Source organism: Neovison vison, chromosome 2 (genome assembly GCF_020171115.1).
Source record: "Neovison vison isolate M4711 chromosome 2, ASM_NN_V1, whole genome shotgun sequence".
NCBI lineage: Eukaryota > Metazoa > Chordata > Mammalia > Carnivora > Mustelidae > Neogale > Neogale vison.
Genome location: NC_058092.1, coordinates 103892767 through 103918563, shown reverse-complemented (window position 1 = coordinate 103918563; position 25797 = coordinate 103892767). Strand labels below are relative to the sequence as shown.

The following is a 25797-nucleotide window of genomic DNA, read 5'->3' as shown; positions in this document are numbered from 1 at the left end:
GACAGGAAATTTATCATGAAGAAACAATGGCAAGACACCTGGGTGGCTCAGTCAGTTAAGCATCTGCCTGCAGCTCAGGTCATGATCTTAGGGTCGTGGGATCGAGCCCCACATCAGGCTCCCTGCTCAGTGAGGAGTCTGGTTCTCCCTCTCCCTCTCCATCTGTGTGCTCACTCTTCCTCCTTTTCTCTCTGCCTCTCTCAAATAAACAAACAAATAAATAAATACATCTTTTAAGAAAAGAAGAAGAAGAAGATAGGAACAATGATGACTTGTAGAATCCATGATCAGGAATGGTTATGGGCCTTGGGAAAAGCCTAAAGTCATGAACTAGAGAGAAGCTGGAACTCTGGATCCAAATCTGCTTCCTCTTGCATGCCTGCCATATTCTTCACTTTCTGCTTCTGTCATCCACATCATACCCTTGGTTAAAATATTTGACTTATGAATTCCTCATTATTGGAATTATTCTAGCAGAGGCTGAATAACTTTCTTTTGAGATTATGGCAGAAGGCATGTCCATGTTGAGTGGAAGGCAAATTACATTAAGTTATATATTTGGCCTATTCTTAATGTAAGATACTATGATTTTACCACTTTAGGCTCCCATATACACAAGGATTGCCTTCCATTTCACTTTCTCACTGTTTCTGTTAACCCAAATTAATTTCTTTCTTATCTATATCACAGTCCTTCATCTTTTGTGTGGAGTCAATCAGTAGGTCTTATTGCCTGTACCTCCCAAAAGCCTCTAAAGAATAATACTAGTTTTCACCTAATAGTTGTAGAGCTGTAGAAAAGATAACGAAAGCATGAGCTCTTTAATCTAGGGATAAATATTGATAGATGTGCATCACAATTAAAAGCAGAGACTTTGGAGTTCAACTTCAGCTCTAATCTCATTCCCAACTTTACTAGCTGTGTCATCTTGGAAAAATTACTCTCTGAGGCTTTTTCTCCAACTATAAAGGGGAACCTGGTATTAAACAACCTTACTGGGTTGTTTAGTTAAGTAACTGTTATCTATAAAGCACTTTCTAGTTCCATTAATGTGAATGCCAACCACAAATGCTTAATAAAAAGTAGTTACTGATATAGTAATAATAAATACAACACTTGTATGACTTTTTTAATTTACAAAATTCGTTCACCTACATTTTCTCACCTAAGGTTCACAAAAATCCTGAGAGGTGGATAATATCCCCATTTTAGAGATAGGTACACCAAAGAAAAGAGAGTTGGTAAAGCTTCCTCAAGTAGGATTATGTAGAGGTCTTTCCAATAGGAAGTGAATGCCCAGTCCCTGGAAGTTCTAGCAAAGCTACCCTGCTACCTATTGTAAGAAATGTAGCAGAGATCCCAGCTTTTGGAAGGGTGCCTGATTTGGTGATTTCTGAGATTACATACTTGGTCATTTTTTCACACATACTATATATATATATATATATATATATATATATATATATATTATTGGAAACTGTTCAATGATCTGGGGATACAACATAAACAAACAAGCAAAAACCAACCAAACAAAAAAAAAACTTCAAGCAGACAAAAACCCCTGCCTAGAACTATACGCATATAGAGTATGTGTAAAATAGATAATATATAAAATACAAAAACATGAAAATATATAACTTGATTTTCGTTTTTTTGCACATACTCTCCATCTATGTACCCATTAACTCCCACCACCTCTCCGAGCCCTCTCCCCACCCTAAAAGTATTGGGAACTAGACTATTCTGTTTCAGTTTGTATGCCACACCCCTCAAGGGTCAAGGTTTATTGGAAGCTCCCAGTCTAGAGAAGCGGGCAGGGCCATGGAAGTTTCCGAAGGTGGAAGGAGAGACCGCGGAACTAGTGTTCCGGGAGTTACGGTTCTCGGTGGGAAGCCAATTCTGAGGACCGGTAGTGGAAGGCTCCCAAGCTAGTTTCCGGCCACCTCAGCGGGAAGCGCAGACGCAGGCGGCTGGGTCTTCGGCTAGTGAGCTAGAGGTATAACTGTTGTCGCGGCAGAGGAAGTCGGGAGAACGTCTCCGGCCACCCCGGCCAGTGTTGGGTCCCTGTAGCCTGTGAAGATGGTGTTGCTAACGATGATCGCCCGTGTGGCGGACGGACTCCCGCTGGCCGCTTCGATGCAGGAGGACGAACAGGTGAGCGCAGAGATCCCCGCGACCCCAAGTCGCTGCCGGAGCTCTTCTGTCAGTACCGGATTTCTTCTTGGAACCCAGGAGACTCTTGCACCCTCGACCCCTCTGAATTGCTCTTTTATCCTTTGGCAGTGGAGGGACGACTTGTGAAAAGAAATCTTTCCTGACGGAGGTTGTTTATTTTTGTTTTACCTGTTTCTCTACAGAAAGACGCGCCCGTGTAGGGATGGTTTCGGTCGATTGTGATCACCCAGTGGTAACAATCACTGTGGGTAACTCTTAAGAGACTTTGTTGAAATTCGGGGTTTCTAATTTTCTGCTGCTCTTAAGGCTGACAGGTCCTGGGAAAAATCAGCTCCAAAGTGCTTCAAGCTCTTCTGTGGCACTTGATCCTTGACCTATCTTGATGACATCTTTTGAAAGTGGGTGAGAGAATATTGCCACATGTAGACACCTGTTTGAAGTTCAGTACAGTGCTTTCAAGGTTATGCCCAATTCCCACCTCCTCCAATAAGCCTTGCTAAATTTCTACTGTTGAAATTATAACTCCTGTGTTCTATTCCTGTAATGCCTTGTACTTTTTATTTTACTCTTTTCCTTTGTCTTTCAATAATTTGAATTTCCTAGGAGGCAGTAGACAGATCTTAATCATCTTTGTGTTTCTCATAGCTTTTACAACAGCAGTTTTATGCTAGCACAGGTGCTCAAAAGTGGATTGAATTGATGAAAAAAACAACCACCACCCCAGATATCTTGAAAAGAAGCTGCGTTGTGCCTTACAATCACAAGGGAAATTTCTTGTGTGAGACTGGTTTCTGGAACAAGGTTGGGCAGTCTCTGAAGAAGGGAGGCTGAGAATGAAAATTATGTAACTTATTTCAAGTGTACAATTTTCATTCACTTTCTCATTCACCCTAAGTAGTTAAAAAACAAAACCAAACTTAAGCCTAAAAAAAGTGAGTTCTAGAAAAAATTATTTTGTACATATCTCTTCTTAGGCTTTTCATTCATACATTGTTAAAAAAATTAAACACATAAATTGTGTCAAGCGTGGTGATAATACAGGAGGTTAGAGGACACAGTCCCTACTTTCATGGAGTTTATAGTTAATGGGAAACCCAGAAAACTAATGCATCTTCACTACTATGGAAGAGGAAGAAGGCTCTGTGGCTGTTTTACTTACAGAAAGGTAAAGTTCAAAGGCACTTTTACCTCACTCCTTTACCTTACAGAAAAGGTATCTGTTTGGTTTTGGGAGACCAGAAGTCCTCCCAAAATAAATGACAGTATTGTCTAGTAATAAGGAAAGCTTCTATTTGGTTATACGCCTTTTTATTTTTATTTATTTATTTATTTTAAAGATTTTCTTTATTCATTTGACAGATCACAAGTAGGCAGAGCAGCAGGCGGGAGCAGGGAGTGGGGGAGCGGGAAGCAGGCTCCCTGCTGAGCAGAGAGCCTAATGTGGATTGAGCCAGCGCTCAATCCCAGGCCCCTGAGATCATGACCTGAGCTGAAGGCAGAGGCTTAACCCACTAAGCCACTCAGGTACCCCATTATATACCTCTTTTAGGTTTGACTTGGAAATCTGTTTATTTTCACAGGTAGGAGAATAGTGATACTGATCATGAAGTTGCAGGTCATGCTAAGTGAAATATTTTCTATTCATTGGACAAAACAAAGTCTAATCATTCTAGTGTGCCCTTAATTTTCAATTGTGAAATACTTTTCTCACAATCTGTTAGGAATTTTCTAGGACCACTCTACAGAAGGAGTGGAATTATTAAAATAAATGTAGGAATATGACTTGACAAGGGAGATAGTGCGGGAAAATTCTTGTTGAAGGATATGTACATAGTTTGAGAAAGGGTTTTCCCAGGGAGAAGTCTGGTCGGTTTATTGCATTGAATTTCAATGTGGGCAAGGAATGCAGTGAATGGAAAGGCTATTTGATATTAGTAGTTCCTTATTCTCTGCCTGGTACTTTACTGAAAAAAATAATTGAGATATTGTGTGTGTGTGTGTTTGTGTGTTTAAGGATTTTATATATTAGTGCTTTGGGGTGCACTCACAAGTCGGGGAAGGGCCAGAGGGAGAGAATCCCAAGCCACCTCTGCATCGGGCTTGGGGCTCCATCCCACAACCCGAGGTCACTGCCCCAGCCAGAATCAAGAACTAGAATCAAGAGTCGGTCACTCATCTGATTGAGCCACCCAGGCACCCCTATTGTGTGTTTCTTAATTTAATTCCAGAATAGTTGTTGGTTTATCAAGATGGGTTACTCTGTTTAATTGACAAGGAAAGAAGTTTTCCACAAAAATATTTTTGTGATGGCAGTTCCATAATTATTTCCATTAGGAATTTGGACTTTGAGGGCTCCTGGTGGCTCAGTTGGTTAAGTATCTGCCTTCGTCTCAGGTCATGGTCTTGGGGTCCTAGGGTCAAGTCCTGCATCGGGCTCCCTGATCTGTGGGGAGCCTGCTTCTCCCTCTGCCTCTTCTTCTCTCTCTGTCTCTCATGAGTAAATAAAATCTTTAAAAAAAAAAAAAAAGGTATTTGGTCTTTGGATAGTAGAGTCTTTCCTAAACTTTTAATATCTATAAAAATATGAATCCTAGATTCTTTTTTATTATGATAATAGTATACAGAATATTTATAGAATACCTACTAAGTGCCAAGCATTGTGCTAAAGCCTGTCAGGGATACGATTTCATTCAGTCTTCATACCAATCATATTAGGATAGTTAGTATGTTTATTATTCCATTTATAGATAGGAATCTCCCAACTTAGAGATGAGAGGTTTTTTTGTAGGAGTCAGGTAGCTAATAAATAGCATAATGGTATTTTTCATCAGTTTCTTAGTGTCTGCATTGTTGATATTTCAGATCAGATGATTCTTTGTTGTGGGAAACGGTCTTCTGCATTGTAGGGGGTCTGCTAATACCCCTGGCCTCTACATCTTCATTGGCAGTAGCACTACCATCACCACCACCTTCCCGTTGTATAATACTCTCAGACATTGCCAGGTGCAGTTGGCAGAAGCACCCATGGTTAAGAACCACTGATTTTTCATCAGTAACTGTCTGACTCTAGAGTAGAGTCTTAGTGCATAACTGGTACACTTTACTGCCTTGTTCTGAAAACAGACAAGCAAACAAAAAACATTTTAAATCATATATTTACTTCTTAGGAGTCCAGAAATAACTTTTTAAGAAATGGATATTTCAGCCAAATAGTTTTATAGTTAAGTACCTTAATTTTGTTCAGTCCAGATAATTCAGTGCACTTTTTCAATTATTTATACTGATCACTGATATCCTATGTTAGGTGGTTAGTAGATGCTAGTTCTGTACAAACTGCCTTTTTACTGGAGTTGAACATTTATTCAATATTATTCAACAATATTATTATTGTTATTGTTATTATATATTGAATAATGTATTATTCAACAATAATACAATAGAGATTCAAATTTAAAAAATAATTTAGGCAGAGTATCTCATGCACTGTTTCCTTTGCTTAGCTGCTTAGTCAGGTGGGGTGGTAGAGAAATGAACTTTTTAAATCTAGATTCTGGTATTGTTTCCTTTCTTGTACCTTTCTAGTATGTTTCTCCTTTTTTGATGTTTGTTTCTTCATCTACCTTTCTGCTCTACCTCAAAACGAAGGCTGTTCCCTTTTCTTTCAATTTGCCCCAGTTCTGGAGACTTGAAGAAGGAGTTTATCTAACCAAGTATTCAACAGGGAGCATCAAAAAAGCAGATAGTCTGTTGTACATTTAAACTGCCACACACACCCCAATTACTGAGGTTCATTAGTCATCTTACTGTAATTGCTTTTAGAGGAAAATGGTTGGTTCTTGGTGCTTCTGGCCTTTGACCAGCTGAGTTCAATAGGAATTTAAAAATGATAAGAGCTTAGCTAAACATTCTTGTAAAGACAAAAGGTGGCATTTGATATAATTAATTGTTCACCAGACCTAGGTGATAGCAATAAGTATTATAGTTGTATGGTATATTTCTACCCTGTACCTTTTATATTATATATGGAACCAAATCTAAATATGCTATTGGATGACCTCGAATTAGTTTCAGGATTTGTCCAGACATTCACATCCAATTCATTATTGGATCTAACAAATCTTTCCATTATACTTTATACAAGGCTCATCAAGTTGTTCTAGATGAAATGGAAAACAGAATGAGAATATCTAATCTAACTGTTTTTCGGTAGTCTAGTGACTATGGGCCCTTTGTGACTTTAATCTTAAAAGCAAACTCAGGGTCTGTCTGTACAGTAGTGAATATGTTGTTTTGTGAGATCTAGATCAGAGCTGCCACAGTTTCTTGAGCATTTCCTGTGAAGTAGATTTAATATCAAATAGTAAGATCACCCAGAAGGTGAATCTGTTATCACCAAAGCAATATTAATTGTAGAGGTGGTATAGCATGCTTAGGAACAGGGACTCTAGAACTAGACTATCTGAGTTCAAGTTCTTGCCCCTCCCCTTATTGGCTCCTACTCCTTGAGCAAGTTTTACTTCATATGCAGAAAATGGGCATAGTAGTTTAAATCACCTCATACATAGCTGTAAAGATTATTTAAGTTAAATTATGTAAAGTGTTCAGAACAGTGTTTGGCAGAAAGTGAGTGCTGTCATTTAATTTTATTAATTTGCCTATTTCTGAAAAATCTTTCCTGGTTTCATTTTGCCTTTCTGAAAGTTCACATTGGAACTGTACATATTTGTGGGTACAAATATGCAATAAACAGGAATGGGCAAATGAATAATTCCCCATTACAAAGCTTGTCTGTGCTTATTGTAGATAATTCAGTAAATATGTATAAACAAAAGGACCAAAATCTTTAATGGTGATTATTACTAAAACCCCTACTTAAATTGTACCCATTTTAATGTATAATCTTAATCTTTGTGTATGTGAATAAAATTAAATAATGGGTAATACTGTAAGACTTTCACCTATTTTTTTCACTTAGTTTGTAGTGAATATCTTCTCATATCATTATATATTATACAACATTTTAATGGCTGTATAGCATTCCTATATATAAAGATACCAGATGTTATTTAACCAATTTCCTATCCTATAACTGAACAGTTTTTATTTTTATATGCATCTGTAGTTATTTTTTTAAGATATGGTATGTACATATATTTTCAAATACAGAATTGTTAGATAAAACAATACACAAAATTTTATAATTTCTAATACATATCACAAAAATGACCATCAGAAAGATTGTGCCAGCATTGCATTCTCGGCGATGGTGATGCAAATGGAACCAGTACTGTAAAATGTTGGCTGGCATGCCATAATCTCTCTAATCTTAGTGTTGTGCATTGGCAATCACTGCTTTGTTCATTGAAAGTCCCTGAAACTGTAGCTTGCTTTTGTACATAGCTTCTTGTAGTCCATACAGTTATTAGTTTCTTTTCTCTTAGGTTGCAGTAGTGTTTACTTCTTATAAAGTCAAAGGATTTGTACCAGTCTTTGACAGTTTTTTTTTCCCATTTATTTCTTCAACTCGTTCCTTTAATGTGCTCACCTGCCTTTAGCTGTCAAAAAAGAGTTTTACTTAACCTCTGTGGTTGCGGTTGTTTGTTTTTTTTTTTTTTAAACATCTTTTATTTATTTATTAGATAGAGAGTACAAGCAGGGGTAGTGGAAGAGGGAGAAACAGGCTCCCCGCTGAGCAGCAAGCCCCGTGTAGGGCTTGATCCCAGGACTCTGGGATCATAACCCGACCCAAAGGCAGACGCTGAATTGACTGAGCCACCCAGGTGCCCGCGGTTGTGGCTATTTTAAAATACCAATTTCTGGGGCACTCGTTAAGCGTCTGCCTTCAGCTCAGGTCATGATCTCAGGGTCCTGGGATCGAGCCCCCACATTGGGCTCCCTGCTCAGCGGGAAGACTACTTCTCTCTCTCCCTCTCTCACTGCCCCTGCTTATGTTCCCTCTCTCACGGTCTCTCTCTGTCAAATAAATAAAATCTTTTAAAAAAAATAAAATACCAATTTCTGAGTTTCACCTCTGCAATACTGATTTAATTGGTTTGGGATAGGGGAAGATAGGGCTTGAGTAGTTTTTGTACAACACAGGTGATTTTAGCGTAAAGCCAAGGTTGGAAAATCATCGATCAATTTTGATATTATTTCATGGCACTTTAGTAATATTTCCAACTTTATTTGCATCCCTTTCTGTCTAATGTAGGGTCAGATCTCTTCCAAACGCCACATATATAATGGCTTGGTGAAGCAAGCAAATTGGCTAGTACCATTCAAATTTAGGAATGTGGATATTCACTAGTTCAAAGCATGTGATAGTATTCACTCTCCTTTACTAGCTGACCAGTCATGGAAAAAAAGTACATGCAATACAGGTTAATATAATAACATTAATATTGATTATAATGTTAATTATTGTTAATATGTAAATATACACGTATGTACATATATATGTTAATATAGAAATATTTCTCAAGTGAAGAGTATCTTTTTTTAAAAAGATTTTATTTATTTATTTATTTGACAGACAGAGATCACAGGTAGGCAGAGAGGCAAGCAGAAAGAGACGAGGAAGCAGGCTCCATGCTGAGCAGAGACCCTGGCGCGGGGCTCGATCCCAGGACCCTGGGATCATGACCTGGGCCGGAGCCAGAGGCTTTAACCCACTGAGCCACCCAGGTGCCTCATCAAGTGAAGAGTATTATAACAAACCATTGCCATAGAGGCAGTACTAAACAAGATAAATCTACAAATAGATAACTTCTAGTGGTGTCTGCCTAACTCTTCTGGTTCACTTCATGCTTATTTACTTCTTTATTCATACTGAAATTTCCAGTTCATTATTTTATTTTATTTTATTTTAGATTTTATTTATTTATTTGAGAGAGAGCGTGCACGAGAGAGCACTATGGGGAGGCAGAGAGCATGAGTGAGGGGGAGAGGCAGACTCCCTGCTGAGCAGGGAGCTGGATGCAGGCTCTGTCTCAGGACCCTGGGATCATGACCTGAGCTGAAGGTAGACACTTAACGACTGACCTGCCCAGATGCCCTCATTTTAAATATAGTTTAGAACCCGCTACTTGTACGTTTGCTTATCTGCCGCTTTGATAATTTTATCATCGCTTCCTTGTTTTTATTCTTAACTGAGTGGTTCACTATCTAGAATTTCTGGGTTTCACTTTGTATTTTCTAAAAGTTAGACCTCAGATCCAATCCACAGATCTTTTGAGGAAGAACCTCAAATAAATGCTTTTTTAAGGTAAACATTTAGTTATTAAACATCTCTCAAGGAGATACTGTATTCTAGTGTTCAAAATAAATCTAAAATAAAATAATTCCTTTCTATTAAATGGCAAAAGTCCCCTCCCACCCCCCCCATGCTGTATGTGGATGCATAAATAATGTATATTTGTTTTCCATTTCCTTCTTTCCTGTTTGGAACTAATTGGTTAGTGAAGTATGATGTTCTCCTTTTGAGATGATACTACTATTTTCCTCATTAGGCTCTTTTCCTTTTTTTTTTTTTTTAATTATTAAACTATTTAAAAATTGTTCAAGAAAATACTGCCTGTAATTCTATCATCTGAATATTGTTACTTTCATTTTGTATACATATGTCCCTTGCTATCCAAACTCAGAAACCAAATAGATTTATTCAGTAAAGAATATTTGACTTTTCATTCTCGGTCCTTACTCTTGCTCATTTTTACCCAGTTGCATTATAGTGTTTCTAGTAATTAGCAGTTACGGGTGCATACATTTAGTTTTACTTAAATGTTCAATACTGTAACACTTTGTGGAAGATTTTGCTTGATATTCCAAGTAAAAATGAGATTCATATGTCTGTTTTTCCTAGGACTTTCCCAGGTATAGAAAATGTCGTCCAGTTATGTGCCAGTAAGTGTGCAAATGAAATGAGTTAGGAGGAGACCACTGACCTAATAGTGGAAAAAACACTTGATTGAAAGTTAAGAGTGCCTTAAAGACAGTCGAGAAGTACAGTTTGCTTCTTGGCAAATAGTGTGATTTTCTTGAACAACTAGGGGGTTTGGTCTTCCTTTTTGCTCTAATATTCGACCATTTTTCTTTTGCTAAAAATGAATCTTATTAACCTTTAGTTAAAGACCTTATTTACATAGTGTCCTCATAGTATGATGCTGCTGACTAATTGTTTTGGCGTTTTTTGTGTGTGGAAAATTCTTAAATGAAGATGTCTTCTTTCAGTCTGGCCGGGATCTTCAACAGTATCAGAGTCAGGCTAAGCAACTCTTTCGCAAGTTGAATGAACAGTCCCCTACTAGATGTACTTTGGAAGCCGGTGCCATGACTTTCCAGTGAGTATAATCCCATTTCTTTGTGATCATTTAAGTATGAGATATAGTAGATATAAGTACACCTGATAAGAATGGTAATAATTATTTAAAAGTAAAGAAAATTTTAAAAATACTTTCTTTTCATAGAAGCAGCTTCCCTGGCTCCAGTTCTGCAAGACAGAGATCTTGGTTTGTTTATTAAATTTGCATACAATAAATGAACTGTTATCCTGTGTTTAATGAGTGCTGTACCCATCATGTAATAAAAGATAATTTTTTGCTTTAGGAGCTTCTTAAAGCCAACATTTACTAACAACACAACCTTGAACAAGTCACATACTTCTCTAGGCTCCGTTACCTCTATAAAAATAGGGAACATGGTCCTAGTTTTGTGAGGGTAATTTAAGAGCATCTCAGTCGATGGTTATATAGGCAGTGCATATAGCCAAAAGGGGGATCAAAAGGACTTTATTGAATTTCACATTATCTACAAATAATTGGTATTAAATGTTTAATACATGTCAAGTTTAAGGGTGATAAAACAGGAAAGATTTTTTTAAAAGAGGACAAGAAGATTAAAGGAAAATAAAATAGGATTAGCTAAGTAATCCTTGCTATTTTAGGAACTCAGAAGCTAAGACAATAGAGATCTGGGAGGGACCTGCTGTTTAACTTGAAAGGGAAAAAAAAGATCTCCACCCATTAGAAACAAACAAGTATACAAAACCAAAATGAAAACAAACCCTGGTTTATTGGTTAAGAAAGTAGTAGATATTAAGTTTTGTGGGGTTTTTTTGTGTGTGTTTTACATTTTATGTATTTTATTTTTTGGTGGGCAGCAAAGCCAGGTTTATTGAATGAAAGTAAAGTTCATTGAATGATAGAGTACAAAGCTCCCAAAGAGGCTGGGGACTCCAAAGGTTTGCCTGGATGTTAAGTTTTATAAGCTATTAATTTGTGTAGTATATGAAATACTTTCCACAAATCCAGTTTTCAACATCAAAAAAATAAATATAGGGGCCTAATTATATATAGCATTTTTTTAAATATATATAGCATTTTTATCTCTACCATGGGTTAAGAACATTTTCTTCTATATGGTTCCTTTAGTAACTTTATAATCTCATCCATAATTTCCATCTAAGAGCTATTTATTAAAGATTATCCTTTGACAGACCACATGTTAAGTTCTGCCTTTGATGTCCATAGCTTTTATGAGCTTATCTTATTAGCAGAGAGAAACATATGTGCAGACAACTAAACTATGATACCATAGGGCAAGAAGTGCTGTAATTCAGTTATAAATGAAATGCTTTTGAACTAGAAAGAAATTCACATTTTTAGGGAGTAAGTTTTGAGGAAAGGGGATAGAAGGAGAATACAGAGAAATTTCATGGAAAAAATTATAGTAGAATCGAGCATATGAAAATGAACAAGGTTTTTCCAGGTACATAAAAGGGTATTACAATTCGAAATATATATTTATATATAAGCAGAAGTCCATGAGGATGTAAAAGAACCCAAGTTTGGAGACCAGTCCATACCTGTTTTGGAGCCACAAGTACTATATCAAAGAGTATGATTTTATTTTGTAGGTGTTAGGGAATCCTGAGTGTTTTTAAGCAGAGTAATAGGTCATATTTACTCTTTTGGAATAAAATTGATAGTTTATTTTTTTAAAGATTTTATTTATTTATTTGACAGAGAAAGATACAGTGAAAGAAAGAACATAACGGGGAATGGGAGAGAGAGAAGCAGATTCCCCTGCTGAGCAGGGAGCTCCTTGCAGGGCTCGATCCCAGGATCCTGGGATCATGATCTAAATCGAAGGCAGACTCTTCTTAATGACTGGGCCACCCACGTGCCCCAGGAATAAAACTGGTACTTTAGAAGATGGTCTAGATTGAAGGCAAGGAGAGCAGTTGATTCAGATGCCCAAGCAGGAGAGAGAACAGCAGCAGCAGCAGCAGCAGCATCATCATCATCATTTTAAGGGGCCTGAGAGATTATATGATACACTGTAAACTGCTCTGTGGAGTCCCAGGATGCATTAGGAGCCACATAGTAAGAGTAGGGATAGGGGTATATATAATACTTTATGCCCTTATACTCCTACTTAAACTAATGACCTTCTGATTTTATTTAATGTACTTGGTCCCCTGAATATAATTATTGCTGAAATAAAGAGTACTGTGGCTGGAAAGACATTTGAAATCACTGAGTGACCTAACCTCTTCCAAGAGATCTCCAGACATGTAGTCATATAGACACATAGCTCCTTCCAGAGTGCCAAGGAGCTAAGAGGAAGTCACTTCTGTTACTGAGTAGTTTCTGATACTGGATAGTTTATACAGAGTTCTATCCTGGGAATTAGGGAATATTGTTTGTTGTAAGGTCATTATCTGTATCCAGTAAACACTGTGGCATTAATTTCCAACTTTTTTTTTTTTAAAAGATGTATTTATTTATTTATTTATTTGACAGATCACAAGTAGGCAGAGAGGCAGGCAGAGAGAGAGAGGAGGAAGCAGGCTCCCCGCTGAGCAGAGAGCCTGATGTGGGGCTCTCGATCCCAGGACCCTGGGATCATGACCTGAGTCAAAGGCAGAGGCTTTAACCCACCGAGCCACCCAGGTGCCCCTAACTTCCAACTTCTAAGTATCCACCAAAATTTCCAGTCCATTGTTCTTAAAACTGGAAGGAGTTTAAATATGTGTATACTCCTTTTTATTCATAATCAAAAGGTAGATGGAGTCACAACTCTGAGTTTTTAAGAAAAAGTCTTAGGTATTAAAATATTTTTGCTGAATTATATAATAATAAACATTTAAATATTCCTTTTTGGAATATGATTCTAATATTAAGATGATGTTTGATACTTGATTCCAAGGATTTGTGGTTTGAAATTGATTTTCTGATTTAGCTAGCCTCAAAGGGCTTAGGCTAGAATATTTTCAAAAGTTTGTAAGGCACTGAGAGTCTGCTTCAAGTTGTTGGATGTATTGTTATTCTATAGACAACTTGTTTGTTTTTTTGTATTTTTTGTCTCTCCAGCTACATTATTGAGCAGGGAGTTTGTTATTTGGTTTTGTGTGAAGCTGCCTTCCCTAAGAAATTGGCTTTTGCCTACCTAGAAGATTTGCACTCAGAGTTTGATGAACAGCATGGGAAGAAGGTGCCCACTGTGTCTAGGCCCTATTCCTTTATTGAGTTTGGTAAGTTTTTTGCTCTTCATCTCTATATCAAGAGAGCAAACAATATGGAGAAGCTGTTTGTTACATTGATAATAATTCTGACGCATTTTTTTCTGATGTTTACTTACTGAAGGTTTGAATTCTGTCTTTTCTATTCCATCTCTTTTTGTCCTTTTGAATGAATGAGACTTCTTCTCAGTAGTTTTCTCTGGTCTTTTGAACTTTTTCTTAGAACTTGTTGCCCTTTGGCCTTTTTTGTGATTTGGTTTGATTCATCATCAGAACTGGGTCCAAAGATCTACTGACTGGTATATAGTAGCTGAGTTCTCCCTGCCCCCAATAAGGTTCATTTCCTGGAAATCAAAACTTGGAAATCAGAAAGAAGATCCTCTAGTTAAAAAGAAAAAAAATAGCTGGAAAAGGTATGGTGCTGGGGAGAGATAACATTTATTACATGCAGAAATAGTGAGTGTGGATGTCCATGTAAAATAATTACAGAAAGATTCATCACCAGTTAAATATCTGATGGCAATAAATGAAAGGAAATGTCTTGAGTACCCTAAGAAGTGTAAGTGAGAATAAGTATGATTAGACTAAATTATTGGTATTTTTAGGTAAAACAGAAATTGGTTTTACTGTTTCTGAATTTCTGGAGTGTTACCAATTTGCTAGATAAATGGTTATCTTACTTTTAGAAATAAAGAAAATTTAGCAAAACATTCCGGTGTTTCATAACTACAAACTCTCCAAGTGCTAATTTTTATAATGTCTGGTTTTTCAAATTTTGTTTTGAAGATAGGGTCCAGTAAACCCAAGGAAAAAAATAAGAATAGTGTATCAAGGTCACATAGGAAATAGTTGGTACACTCAAATTAGCTTAAAGGATTGAATACAAAGATGAATGGGTTATAGGCGAACCACAAAGTACAGTAACCTGAGATCAGTAATCAGTAATTGTTTTTATCCCTACGCTTGAAGGGATAAGAGAAAGTAACAGTTTTTGGAACTTTGAAGGAAAAAATTTATAGAGAAGGCCAACTTGAGAGGAGCAGTAACATCTGGTTGGAGGGATACTGCCAGGGTGACTTCTCAGGGAGAGGTTGGGAATAAATACCCTAATGTCACTATCTGCTCTCATGTCTCAGCCTTGGGATTCCCCCATTGGCTGAACCTAACCAGAAGTACCAGGCCAAGGAGCCCACGATGTGGTCCGTGCAGGTCAGCTTTCTGAGGCAAAAGCTTGGTGCAGAAAGGTGGAGAGGTCTAAGGAGGCAAATGAGAGGTATCCAGCTTATGTAACTTAGGATTTTTGCCCAAAGTTGAAAATAAAGTCTTTAATAATAAGTTTTTCTTTTTACATGTTTGAGAAATACAGACATAGGCTAGCCATGAATAAGATTGCAGTTTTGTAGTGGGATTTTTGCTTTACCTGAAGTTTAAGAACAGAGTGAAATTAGAAATGTATGTTTTTTTTTTTTTAAGATTTTATTTATTTATTTGACAGAGAGAAATCACAAGTAGATGGAGAGGCAGGCAGAGAGAGAGAGAGAGAGAGGGAAGCAGGCTCCCTGCTGAGCAGAGAGCCCGATGCGGGACTTGATCCCAGGACCCTGAGATCATGACCTGAGCCGAAGGCAGCGGCTTAACCCACTGAGCCACCCAGGCACCCCTAGAAATGTATGTTAAAGAAAATACTGGAGAAGAATAAATGAAACAAGATGGGATTGGGAGGGAGACAAACCATAAGTGACTCTCAATCTCACAAAACAAACTGAGGGTTGCTGGGGGGAGGGGAGTTGGGAGAAGGGGGGTGGGGTTATGGACATTGGGGAGGGTATGTGCTATGGTGAGTGCTGTGAAGTGTGTAAACCTGGCGATTCACAGACCTGTACTCCTGGGGATAAAAGTATATGTTTATAAAAAATTAAAAAAAGTTTTAATAGTGCTGAGTTTGGGGCAAAAAAAAAGAAAATATTTTAAGACAGCGTTTTTCTCCCTTTTGATGATAGAATAACCCTTGCCATATTAACCTGTAGTGATGCTAGATTATTGCCAGGATCCTTTTTAGGGAATGTGAAGAATTAAGTAGTGAAACCCTAAGGATCCTTGGACCATGTTTTGAAAATCTCTGCTTTCAGGAAAGGCTTACTGCAGTGGGTCTTAATTTCTCTAAGATCTTGAGAGCAGATACTTCTCATTTAAAGGTGTACAGAGGACATTTCTCTTGATTGGTCATCTATCTGCATTTTATAAATGAAGAAATCAAAACTCAGATTCTGATGCTCACTCAAAAGCTTGCTTAGCCATGGACAATTGCAGATCCAGGACTAGACTCAAAACCTCCTATTCCCTACAGTACTTTGATGGACGAAGTTGTTCATGGTCACTTCTCTTCAATATTCTAGACACCTACATTCAGAAAACCAAGAAGCTCTACATTGACAGCCGTGCTCGGAGAAACCTAGGCTCTATCAACACTGAATTGCAAGATGTGCAGAGGATCATGGTGGCCAATATTGAAGAAGTGTTACAACGGGGAGAAGCACTCTCAGGTATGTAAAGCATTAAGAGTCCTCCTATAGGCAAGGATAGCTTATTTTGGGATACTTTTTCTTGCTGTCAGATTCTGTCTAGCACTATTAAGAAATCACCTCTTAGAGACAGATTACAGTATAAGACTTCCAATATAATATTTTTCCCTAATATAATTAGTTTTTATTGAGTTGGAACAGTGTGGTGGTCTCGTTCCATATCAGAAGCAATCACTGCTTCCAATATATTTACAACATTAAATATTTACAGAAATACATAAGTTAAGGGAAATAAAAGAAGAATGAGAGGAAATTGTCAAAGATTTATTGCAATGGTTTCCTGCCTAGCCACTTTGGGAGACTTTGTTGCTGTCAAATCAAATGTCATAAAATGCCATGCATTCCTCTGCTGAAAAACTTAACATCTGTGACTACAAGATAAGATCTAGTCTCTAGTCTCGTTTCTTTTCTTTTTTTTAAATTTTTACTTATTTATTTTTAATTTCAGTGTTCCAGAATTCATTGTTTATGCACCACATCCAGTGCTCCATGCAATATGTGCCCTCTGTAATACCCACTACCAGGCTCACCCAACCTCCTACCTCCCCTTCAAAACCCTCAGTTTGTTTCTCAGAGTCCACAGTCTCTCATGATTCGTCTCCCCCTCCAGTTTTCCCCAACTCCCTTCTCCTCTCCGTCTCCCCATGTCCTCCTTATGCTCCACAAATAAGTGAAACCATATGATAATTGACTCTCTCTGCTTGACTTATTTCACTCAGCATAATCTCTTCCAGTCCCATCCATGTCGATACAAAAGTTGGGTATTCATCCTTTCTGATGGAGGCATAATACTCCATAGTGTATATGGACCACATCTTCCTTATCCATTCATCCGTTGAAGGGCATCTTGGTTCTTTCCACAGTTTGGCTACTATGGCCATTGCTGCTATGAACATTGAGGTACAGTTGACCCTTCTTTTCACTACATTTGTATCTTTGGGGTAAATACCCAATAGTGCAATTGCAGGTTTATAGGGAAGCTCTATTTTTAATTTCTTAAGGAATCTCCACCCTGTTTTCCAAAGTGGCTGCACCAACTTGCATTCCCACCAGCAGTGTAAGAGGTTTTCCCTTTCTCCACATCCTCCCCTGCACTTGTTGTTTACTGTCTTGTTAATTTTGTCCATTCTAACTGGTGTAAGGTGATATCTCAATGTGGTTTTGATTTGAATCTCCCTGATGGCTAGTGATGATGAACATTTTTTCATGTGTCTGTTAGCCATTTCTGTGTCTTCTTTGGAGAAGTGTCTGTTCATATCTTCTGCCCATTTTTTAACATTGATTGTCTGTTTTGTGTGTGTTGAGTTTGAGTAGTTCTTTATAGATCTTGGATATCAGCCCTTTGTCCGTACTGTCATTTGCGGAATATATTTTCCCATTCCATGGGTTTCCTCTTTGTTTTGTTGACTGTTTCCTTTGCTGTGCAGTAGGTTTTGATCTTCATGAAGTCCCCAAAATTCATTTTTGCCTTTGTTTCCTTTGCCTTTGGAGACATATCTTGAAAGAAGTTGCCGTGACCAATGTCGAAGAGGTTACTGCCTATGTTCTCCAGGATTCTGATGGATTCCTGCCTCATGTTGAGGTCTTTTATCCATTTCAAGTTTATCTTTGATGTGGTGTAAGAGAATGGTCAAGTTTCGTTCTTCTACACATAGCTGTCCAGTTTTCCCAACACCATTTATTGTAGAGACTGTCTTTTGTCCATTGTATATTCTTTCTGTTTTATTGAAGATTATTTGACCATAAAGTTGAGGGTCCTTATCTGGGCTCTCTACTCTGTTCCACTGGTCTATGTGTCTGTTTTTGTGCCAGTACTATGCTGTCTTGGTGATCACAACTTTGTAGTAAAGCTTGAAATCAGGCAACATGATGCCCCCAGTTTTGTTTTTCTTTTTCAACATTTCCTTAGCAGTTCGGGGTCTCTCCTGGTTCTATACAAATTTTAGGATTGTTTGCTCCAGCTCTTTGAAAAATGCCAGTGGATCAACTTACTTTTCATTTTTACTGCATGCTTATAGTATGCAAGGCATTTTGTTCTCTGTAATGGAAGATAAGGAGATTGCAAACTTCTTTCATGCTCTCTAATTCACAAATGTTCTGCCTCAGCCCAGTGAGCTTCCTCACCATCCCAGACTTGTTCTTCTAAGATCCAGATGAGGACTACCTCTTCCAAGAAGCCTTCCCTGATTCTGATAGCCCACATCACATTAATCTTTTTTGTCCTTTAAACTCTTAAGACACTTAGCTGTGTAACAGTTTTTTAAGCGTATATGGGTGTGTACACGTGTATGTATACCTGTGTACTTAACTAATTTGCCTTAAAATACATGTATATTTACCTAATGTTTAAATGTTACCTCAGTGTTTAATGTACTCTTTAAATGTAATATGTATGTATTTCATATCTATTTCATATACTTGATTTATTTCTCTCACAGTAATGACCACAAATCGTTGCCTTAGTGAGTATTTCATGAACTCAGCCTTGTGATGTTATTCGTGGGTAGATGCGTTTTCCTTTATAATGAACTGCAGATTGTAACCTTTATGGTAGTAGTCAGCAGTTGTTCCAGCAAATAGCTTCACACTCTTTAAACATCAAATTTTGGATGAACGAGTCTATAAATTTTCCTCATAACAGTCTTACTGTTTCTTCCTGGGATAAAATAGACCAGAACAGGAATTTTTCTTTATATCAAAAGTGTATATATGGTCAGTTTATCAAAAGTGTAAAAGGATTCTCTCCTAGTGCTAGCTGATTGGAAAAGAAGACAGTTGACCTTTGAACAGCATGGGGGTCAGGGACTCTATATAGAACTTTTGACTTCCTAAAAACTTAACTGCTAATAGCCAACTGTTGACTGGAAGCCCTCCCCTTAACATAAACAGCCAGTTAACATGTTATTCTGTATGTTACACATATTATATACTATATTCTTACAAGTAAGTTAGAGAAAAGAAAATGTTGTTAAAATCATAAGAGAAAATACATCTATAGTATTCTATTAAAAAAATTCATGTATGGGGCACCTGGGTGGCTCAGTGGGTTAAAGCCTCTGCCTTCGGCTCAGGTCATGATCTCAGGGTCCTAGGATCGAGCCCCGCATCAGGCTCTCTGCTCAGCAGGGAGCCTGCTTCCCTCTCTCTCTCTCTCAGCCTGCCTCTCTACCTACTTGTGATCTGTCTGTCAAATAAATAAATGAAATCTTAAAAAAAAAAAAAGATTTAAAAATATTCATGTATAGAAGTTAAGAGGCAACGTGGGGGGTTTAGAGGGTAGGAAAGGAATAAATGAAACAAGATGGGATCAGGAGGGAGACAATAAGAGACTCTTAATCTCACAGAAACAAACTGAGGGTTGCTGGAGGTAGGGGGTATAGGGAGAGCGTGTTTGGGTTATAGACATTGGGGAAGGTATGTGCTTTGGTGAGTGCCGTGAAGTGTGTAAACCTGGTGATTCACAAACCTGTACCCCTAGGGCTAATAATACATTATATGTTAATAAAAAAATTATTTTTAAAAATTTATGTATAAGTGGAATGTGCACAGTTCAAACCCATTTTGTTTAAGGGTCACCTGTACGTTTCTAATATTAATAACTTCATCTGATTGGGAGGATAAGAAACATTGTCATTGTCACCAAGTAATTTATAGGTAGCATAAGGGAAGAGACATCAGTTGAACCCTTTGTGTTAGGCAATATGGTAGGGGGACTTTATTATTTTATTTATTTATTTTTATTTTTAAAAATATTTTATTTATTTATTTGTCGGGAACAGAGAACACAAGCAGGGGCAGAGGCAGGCACAGGGAGAAGCAAACCCTGCTGAGCAAGGAACGAGACGTGGGACTCGATCCCAGGACCCTGGGGTCATGACCTGAGGTGAAAGCAAATGCTTGACTGAGCCACCCAGGCATCTCATGGGACTTTATCTTTTTAAAGATTTTCTTTATTTATTTGAAAGAGAAAGAGAGTGAAAGTGTGAGCTGGGGGAGGGATAGATGGAGAGAGAGAGAGAATCTCAAGCAGATTTTATACTGAGCACGGAGCCTGACATGGGGCATATCCCATGACCTGGAGATCATGATCCAAGCCGAAATCAAGGAGCCAGATGCTTGACTGAGCCATCCAGGCACCCCAGGGGGACTTTACATATATCTTACTCATGCTTTAAAGTAATCTCTTGTGAATTGGGTGGAATCAAACCAGTTTTACAGATAAAGAAGCAGTCTCAGAAAAGTTAGGTATCTTGCTTTTAGTCACACTGCTAGTGCCTGGCAGAATTCATTTGCTTCTGCAGATCCTTGTCCATCTTCAGTGTGTGATAGTTTTAAATGGATATATAAACAACAAGAGCTGTTAAATGTAGCAGAAAGTAGATGATGTGAAGTGAACAGGGAAGACTTCTTGAATTTTGATAGACCAGGAAGAAGTGAAGAGTGGTATTTTAAGAGGGAGGAAGAAAAAGCATATCTGAACAGAGCATACCTGAAGGATAGTGAAAGGATTAGCCTACCTCAAAAAATGTTTTCTTCCTCTTTAACTTCTTCATAATAAGAATCCATCTTTTAACCAAGATGCCCTTCAATGGACGAATGGATAAGGAAGATGTGGTCCATATACACTATGGAGTATTATGCCTCCATCAGAAAGGATGAATACCCAACTTTTGTAGCAACATGGACAGGACTGGAAAAGATTATGCTGAGTGAAATAAGTCAAGCAGAGAGAGTCAATTATCATATGGTTTCACTTATTTGTGGAGCATAACAAATAGCATGGAGGACAAGGGGTGTTAGAGAGGAGAAGGGAGTTGGGGTAAATTGGAAGGGGAGGTGAACCACGAGAGACTATGGACTCTGAAAAACAATCTGAGGGGTTTGAAGTGGCAGGGGGGTGGGAGGTTGGGGTACCAGGTGGTGGGTATTATAGAGGGCACGGATTGCATGGAGCACTGGGTGTGGTGAAAAAAATAATGAATACTGTTTTTCTGAAAATAAATAAATTGAAAAAAAAATTTTTTAATTAAAAAAATAATCCATCTTTTATGTCTTCTTTCTCTAATTTTTTAAAAGATTTATTTGTTTATTTGAGAGAGGAAGAGAGAGGGCATGTGATGGAGAGGGGCAGAGGGAGAGGGAAGAGAGTCCCCAGTGGACTTTGTATTGAGTGCAGACCCCACTGGGGGGCTTGACCCCAGGACCCTGAGATCACAACCTGAGCTGAGACCAAGAATTAGTTGCCCAACCATCTGCACCTCCCAAGTGCTCCTCTAATTTTTTTTTAAAGATTTATTTATTTATTTTAGAGAGGGAGAGAGAGAGAGTGATCAGGGATGAGGGGGGAGAGGGAGTCTTTTGGGGGATGGGGGGCAGCAGAGCAAGGTTTATTGAGCAAGAGCAAAGTGATAGTACAAGGCTTCCAAGGAGGGAGGGGACCTGAATGGGTTGCCCAGGGAGAGAGGGTCTTAAGCAGACTCCCTGCTGACCACGGAGCTCAACATGGGGCTTAATGTCACGATCTGAGATCACTACCTGAGTCAAATCAAAAGTTGGACACCTAACCACCTGCACCACCCAGGCACCCCTCTTTCTAATTTTTGGTTTTAGAGCTAGCCTGCCTTGCTTTTAAGACCTAAGTAGCTCCTGTGGGTTCTTTCAGCAATACAAAATTATGCCCATTTTTACTGCCTAAAATAGCTCTTTCTTTTAAGCCGTGGGTTTTGTTTTTTCATTTAGGTCTGTCATTCTATTAGACTGTAAGTTCCCCAAATAGAGGGATCTTGTATGTTGTGATCATCATTGTATCTTTCGGCACTTTCCTTGGTGCCTGTAACAAATATTTGCTCAGTGACTTCTCCCAGCAGTGGCTTTGTCTTTACGATACCATGTATTCTAAATGTTCCTGTGTAAAGGAATTCTCCCAACTATTGTTTATTTCATATGACTTAATATTGTTCTGCTGATTTGCTAAATCACTGACTATTGCCAGACTCTGTTTTGGGCACTGGGGATATAGCAGTAGACATAATAGTTAAGAACCTCTATCTAGTGGAGTGTCCATTTTAGTAGACTGGCTGGAAAGATTCCCCACAGCATTGTCATGGTTATTTCTCATCTCCTAAATTTTCTTATGTGACTAAGTGTTTTTCTTACAGGACAAATTGCTAATTTAGAAGTGGCTATCATTCTTTTGTCATTAAGTAATAGCACATTTCTCAATCAACTCAGTCTCTATTAAGCAACTCCAGATATTCCAGAAGTATTCCCTAAGGAAGAACAAATTTATATTGCAAAATAGTTTTTTTCCAAAAATTTAAAGAACTAAAATGATCAGAATTCATTTATATCACACTGAGAATTTGTTTGTATTGTTAAAATATGTCATGTATTTTAGTCCAGTCTCGTTGCTTCTCTAAGTGCTCAGGTAACAGTTATAGAAGGCAGTTACATTATAAATGTCCTTTGTGAAAAACAAAACTTTGCAAAAGTTTCTAAAAAGCTTAATTTAGTAGGTATTGGTGGTTTTCCAGCACCTGTGATTATATTTTAGTTAAAAGACAACTTTCCTGTGTCTGTTGAAATATAATTTCTAGTAGCATCATAATAGTTTTTACCGTGTAGAGAATCTTGGGAATTTGGTAGCAGCCACCATTAAGATATAGCTCAATACTCCGCTTCTGATTAATTGAATTTTCTGGTTACCTGAGTCTTATCTTGCATGGATTATCATTTTTCAAGGTATGAGAGAATATGATTTAGACCATTAAAAAATGATGAAGATGTTTATCATCAACTAACACTTCTCAAAGGCTTATCATATCCAAGGATTATGTTCAGTTTACAGCTATTCTCATGTACCTATAATCCTGTGGTACAGTTAGTGTTGTTATCCTCATTTTATCGATGATGAAACTGGATCTTAGTAGAGACTAAGTGAATTGACCAATGTCCCATGGCGGGTGTAGCTGAGATTCGAACCAAAGACTCTAAGACCAGAGCCAGTACTCTTAACCACCTCGCTGTACAATCTCAAGAATTTGAACATAATTTAGTCTGGTAACTTTAAAATGCAGTGTAGTTTTTACAGTGCATCAGGGTCATAGGTTAACCAGTATATGCACCCTAACCCTTAAAATAAAAACTATTTAAGCTTCATGGTTGTTTGAGTATGGTCCCACTCATTTAAGTTATTTTTATGCTTAATACATTAGACAGAATACTTCAGGGACTAATTACTGTTTTCCTTTTTTCCTCTTTGACAGCATTGGATTCAAAGGCTAACAATCTGTCCAGTCTGTCCAAGAAATACCGCCAGGATGCGAAGTACTTGAACATGCGTTCCACTTACGCCAAACTTGCAGCAGTCGCTGTATTTTTCATCATGTTAATAGTGTATGTGCGATTCTGGTGGCTGTGAAGTAATGAGTGCAGTCACTGGCAAGGGTGAACTTAGACCCCGGCAGGTGTATGTTTTCAGGAAGCTGAGCTCGCAGAGAAGTGTATTAGAATTCCAAGTGGAACTTCTGCCTCTAAAGACCTTGCAAGGAAAGACATGTCCTGAAAATGAAATGTTACACCTCATTTGATGAAGCTTACCCCTTTGTAGAAAGCCTCTTTTGGGGGCAGAGGCTTTCTCTGGGTGCTAGGCTGTATACATTAGGGAACAGTAGATTGTTTTATTTTATTTTTTCCCTCCCAGTGTCTTTACATTTTTAAACAGCACTGAGTGGGGCATTTTCTTTCTCTAATGGAGTCATCAGTGATATCTTGCTTAGCCAACCTGTGCTAACAACAGGCTGAAATTCCTTCAGAGAAGGCAGCCCATTGGGAAGTTTTATGCCTCTATCTAATCAACATTCCTTTTGTTGGTGACATTTGTGATTTTCAGTTTTTGATGGCCTTGTAAACAAGACTCCGCTTTGTGAAGGTTAATTGCTGTGCTACAAAGATCTTGTCTGTTGGCCCCTATAGGAAGTTAACTTTTGTTGTTTTCCTTTTATGACATTTTGCTTATTGCACAACTGCTTTAGGGTTAAATGAATTATATTAAGATGCCTTGAAATTATATTATAGCACTCCTTGATTAAGAAGCTAAAGTGTTTTCTGTCATTTACTCCTTAAAAGACTTAAATTTAGTTTGGGACATTCTTAATTTTATCTTTCAGCATCCGGTTTATATTAATAGAAGATTAAGTACAGCATACAGATAGCCAGAGTCCCCTGACTTAATGGGAAGAAAGGCCCAGCCTGTCACTACAGTTTTGTCCTGCCCCTTCTTTCTTTCTTCACTGTAGTTTTCCCCACTCTCTTTCCCTCCTGCTGACATTTTAAAAATTCCTCTGCACCCAGTAGTTTCATGTCCATAGGCATCCTCTCAGGATATTCTCAAATTTCAAAATGGAAAATGTTTAGCCGTGTAGTTAGATTTAAATTTTTATAGAGCATCTACTCAAACTACTAAATACATTTATCTGAGAAAGTCTCTGAGAACACCTCATACCTACTTCAGTTTATGTAAATTCTCTGAGAATGTTCTAAAGGTAGATAACTCATTTAAGTGGCTTCTATTAACAAATAAAAGTACCTGTGATTTTTCCCTTTTTTGCTCAGGGATGATGGGGATTTCCTTTTACCTTCTGAGGTAGAATTTTTTAAATGGGGAGAATAGACCTTTTAAATTATCACAAGGGTCTACAATATAACCTAGAATTTACATATACTGCAAATATTTCTTTAAGTTGTGCAAGAAAATGAGCCAACTTCTTACTTCTTAACATCTTTGGAGAGAACTTTAACGAGTAAACAATTTTATAACTAATGGATCATCAAAGCTACTGTCTTGATTCCTGGTAGAGGAAAAAAAAAATCTATTTCCTTAATAACAAAGCAAGAAGTGGCTTATTTTGTTTCTGATAAATTTACAGAACTAGAATAACTTTTTTTCTTTCCGATTTGGACCTACGTCTGCCAATTGGAGTATGTGCATGAAATATGAGGTTACTTTTTATAGAGAATAATTGCTTTTAAGTCCCTACAAGGCTTGTCCCTAGAGTAATGATGTTGGTAATAAAAGCCTGAAAGTCTGAAAACCTTAGTGGTACCATAGGATTTGGTTCTTCTATAGGAGTGGAGAGTGGCAGCTCGTTGTTGAGAGTTGCATGCAGCAACCAAGTGGCCAGCAATGAAATAAATACTTCTAGAATGTTCCCTTCAGTGTGAAGTTTTGTTATATAGTTATTTTGTGTACGTGAAGCTTCCTGGGTACATTTCTACCAAACTCACTGGGTTAATTAAAAAATGAGGATGGCAGCAGAATGATGAAGAAAGGAATGAGAAAGTGGTTTAATGTTAATGATGGTAGAAAAATGAGAACAAGTCTGTCATGATGTGGCTCCCACTTCTGTTCTTTATGGGAGGTAGCAGGAAGATGTGACCAGATGAAATGTGTCCGTAACCAATGAGGCATGTAAAACAGAATGTGATAAATGCTATCTAGTGTTATTGGGGGCACATTAA

At 37.8% G+C, this 25797-nt stretch overlaps 1 protein-coding gene across 1 annotated transcript; it reads left to right on the top strand.

The window, feature by feature from the left end:
* Positions 1-1929: 1929 nt before the first annotated feature.
* On the top strand, positions 1930-25487 carry SEC22B (SEC22 homolog B, vesicle trafficking protein). The gene is made up of 5 exons (XM_044239025.1): positions 1930-2154; positions 10405-10514; positions 13548-13708; positions 16093-16239; positions 23544-25487. The coding sequence occupies exons 1-5, from the start codon at positions 2080-2082 to the stop codon at positions 23696-23698; spliced, it is 648 nt and encodes a 215-aa protein (XP_044094960.1). The 5' UTR covers positions 1930-2079; the 3' UTR covers positions 23699-25487.
* Positions 25488-25797: the final 310 nt, after the last annotated feature.

Excerpts from the sequence above, each read along its gene's own strand:
- SEC22B (XM_044239025.1), top strand. The coding sequence starts at position 2,080 with ATGGTGTTGCTAACGATGATCGCCCGTGTGGCGGACGGACTCCCGCTG. Across the intron at positions 10,515-13,547 it reads GCCGGTGCCATGACTTTCCA|CTACATTATTGAGCAGGGAG; the intron begins GTGAGTATAATC and ends TTGTCTCTCCAG. Across the intron at positions 16,240-23,543 it reads ACGGGGAGAAGCACTCTCAG|CATTGGATTCAAAGGCTAAC; the intron begins GTATGTAAAGCA and ends CCTCTTTGACAG.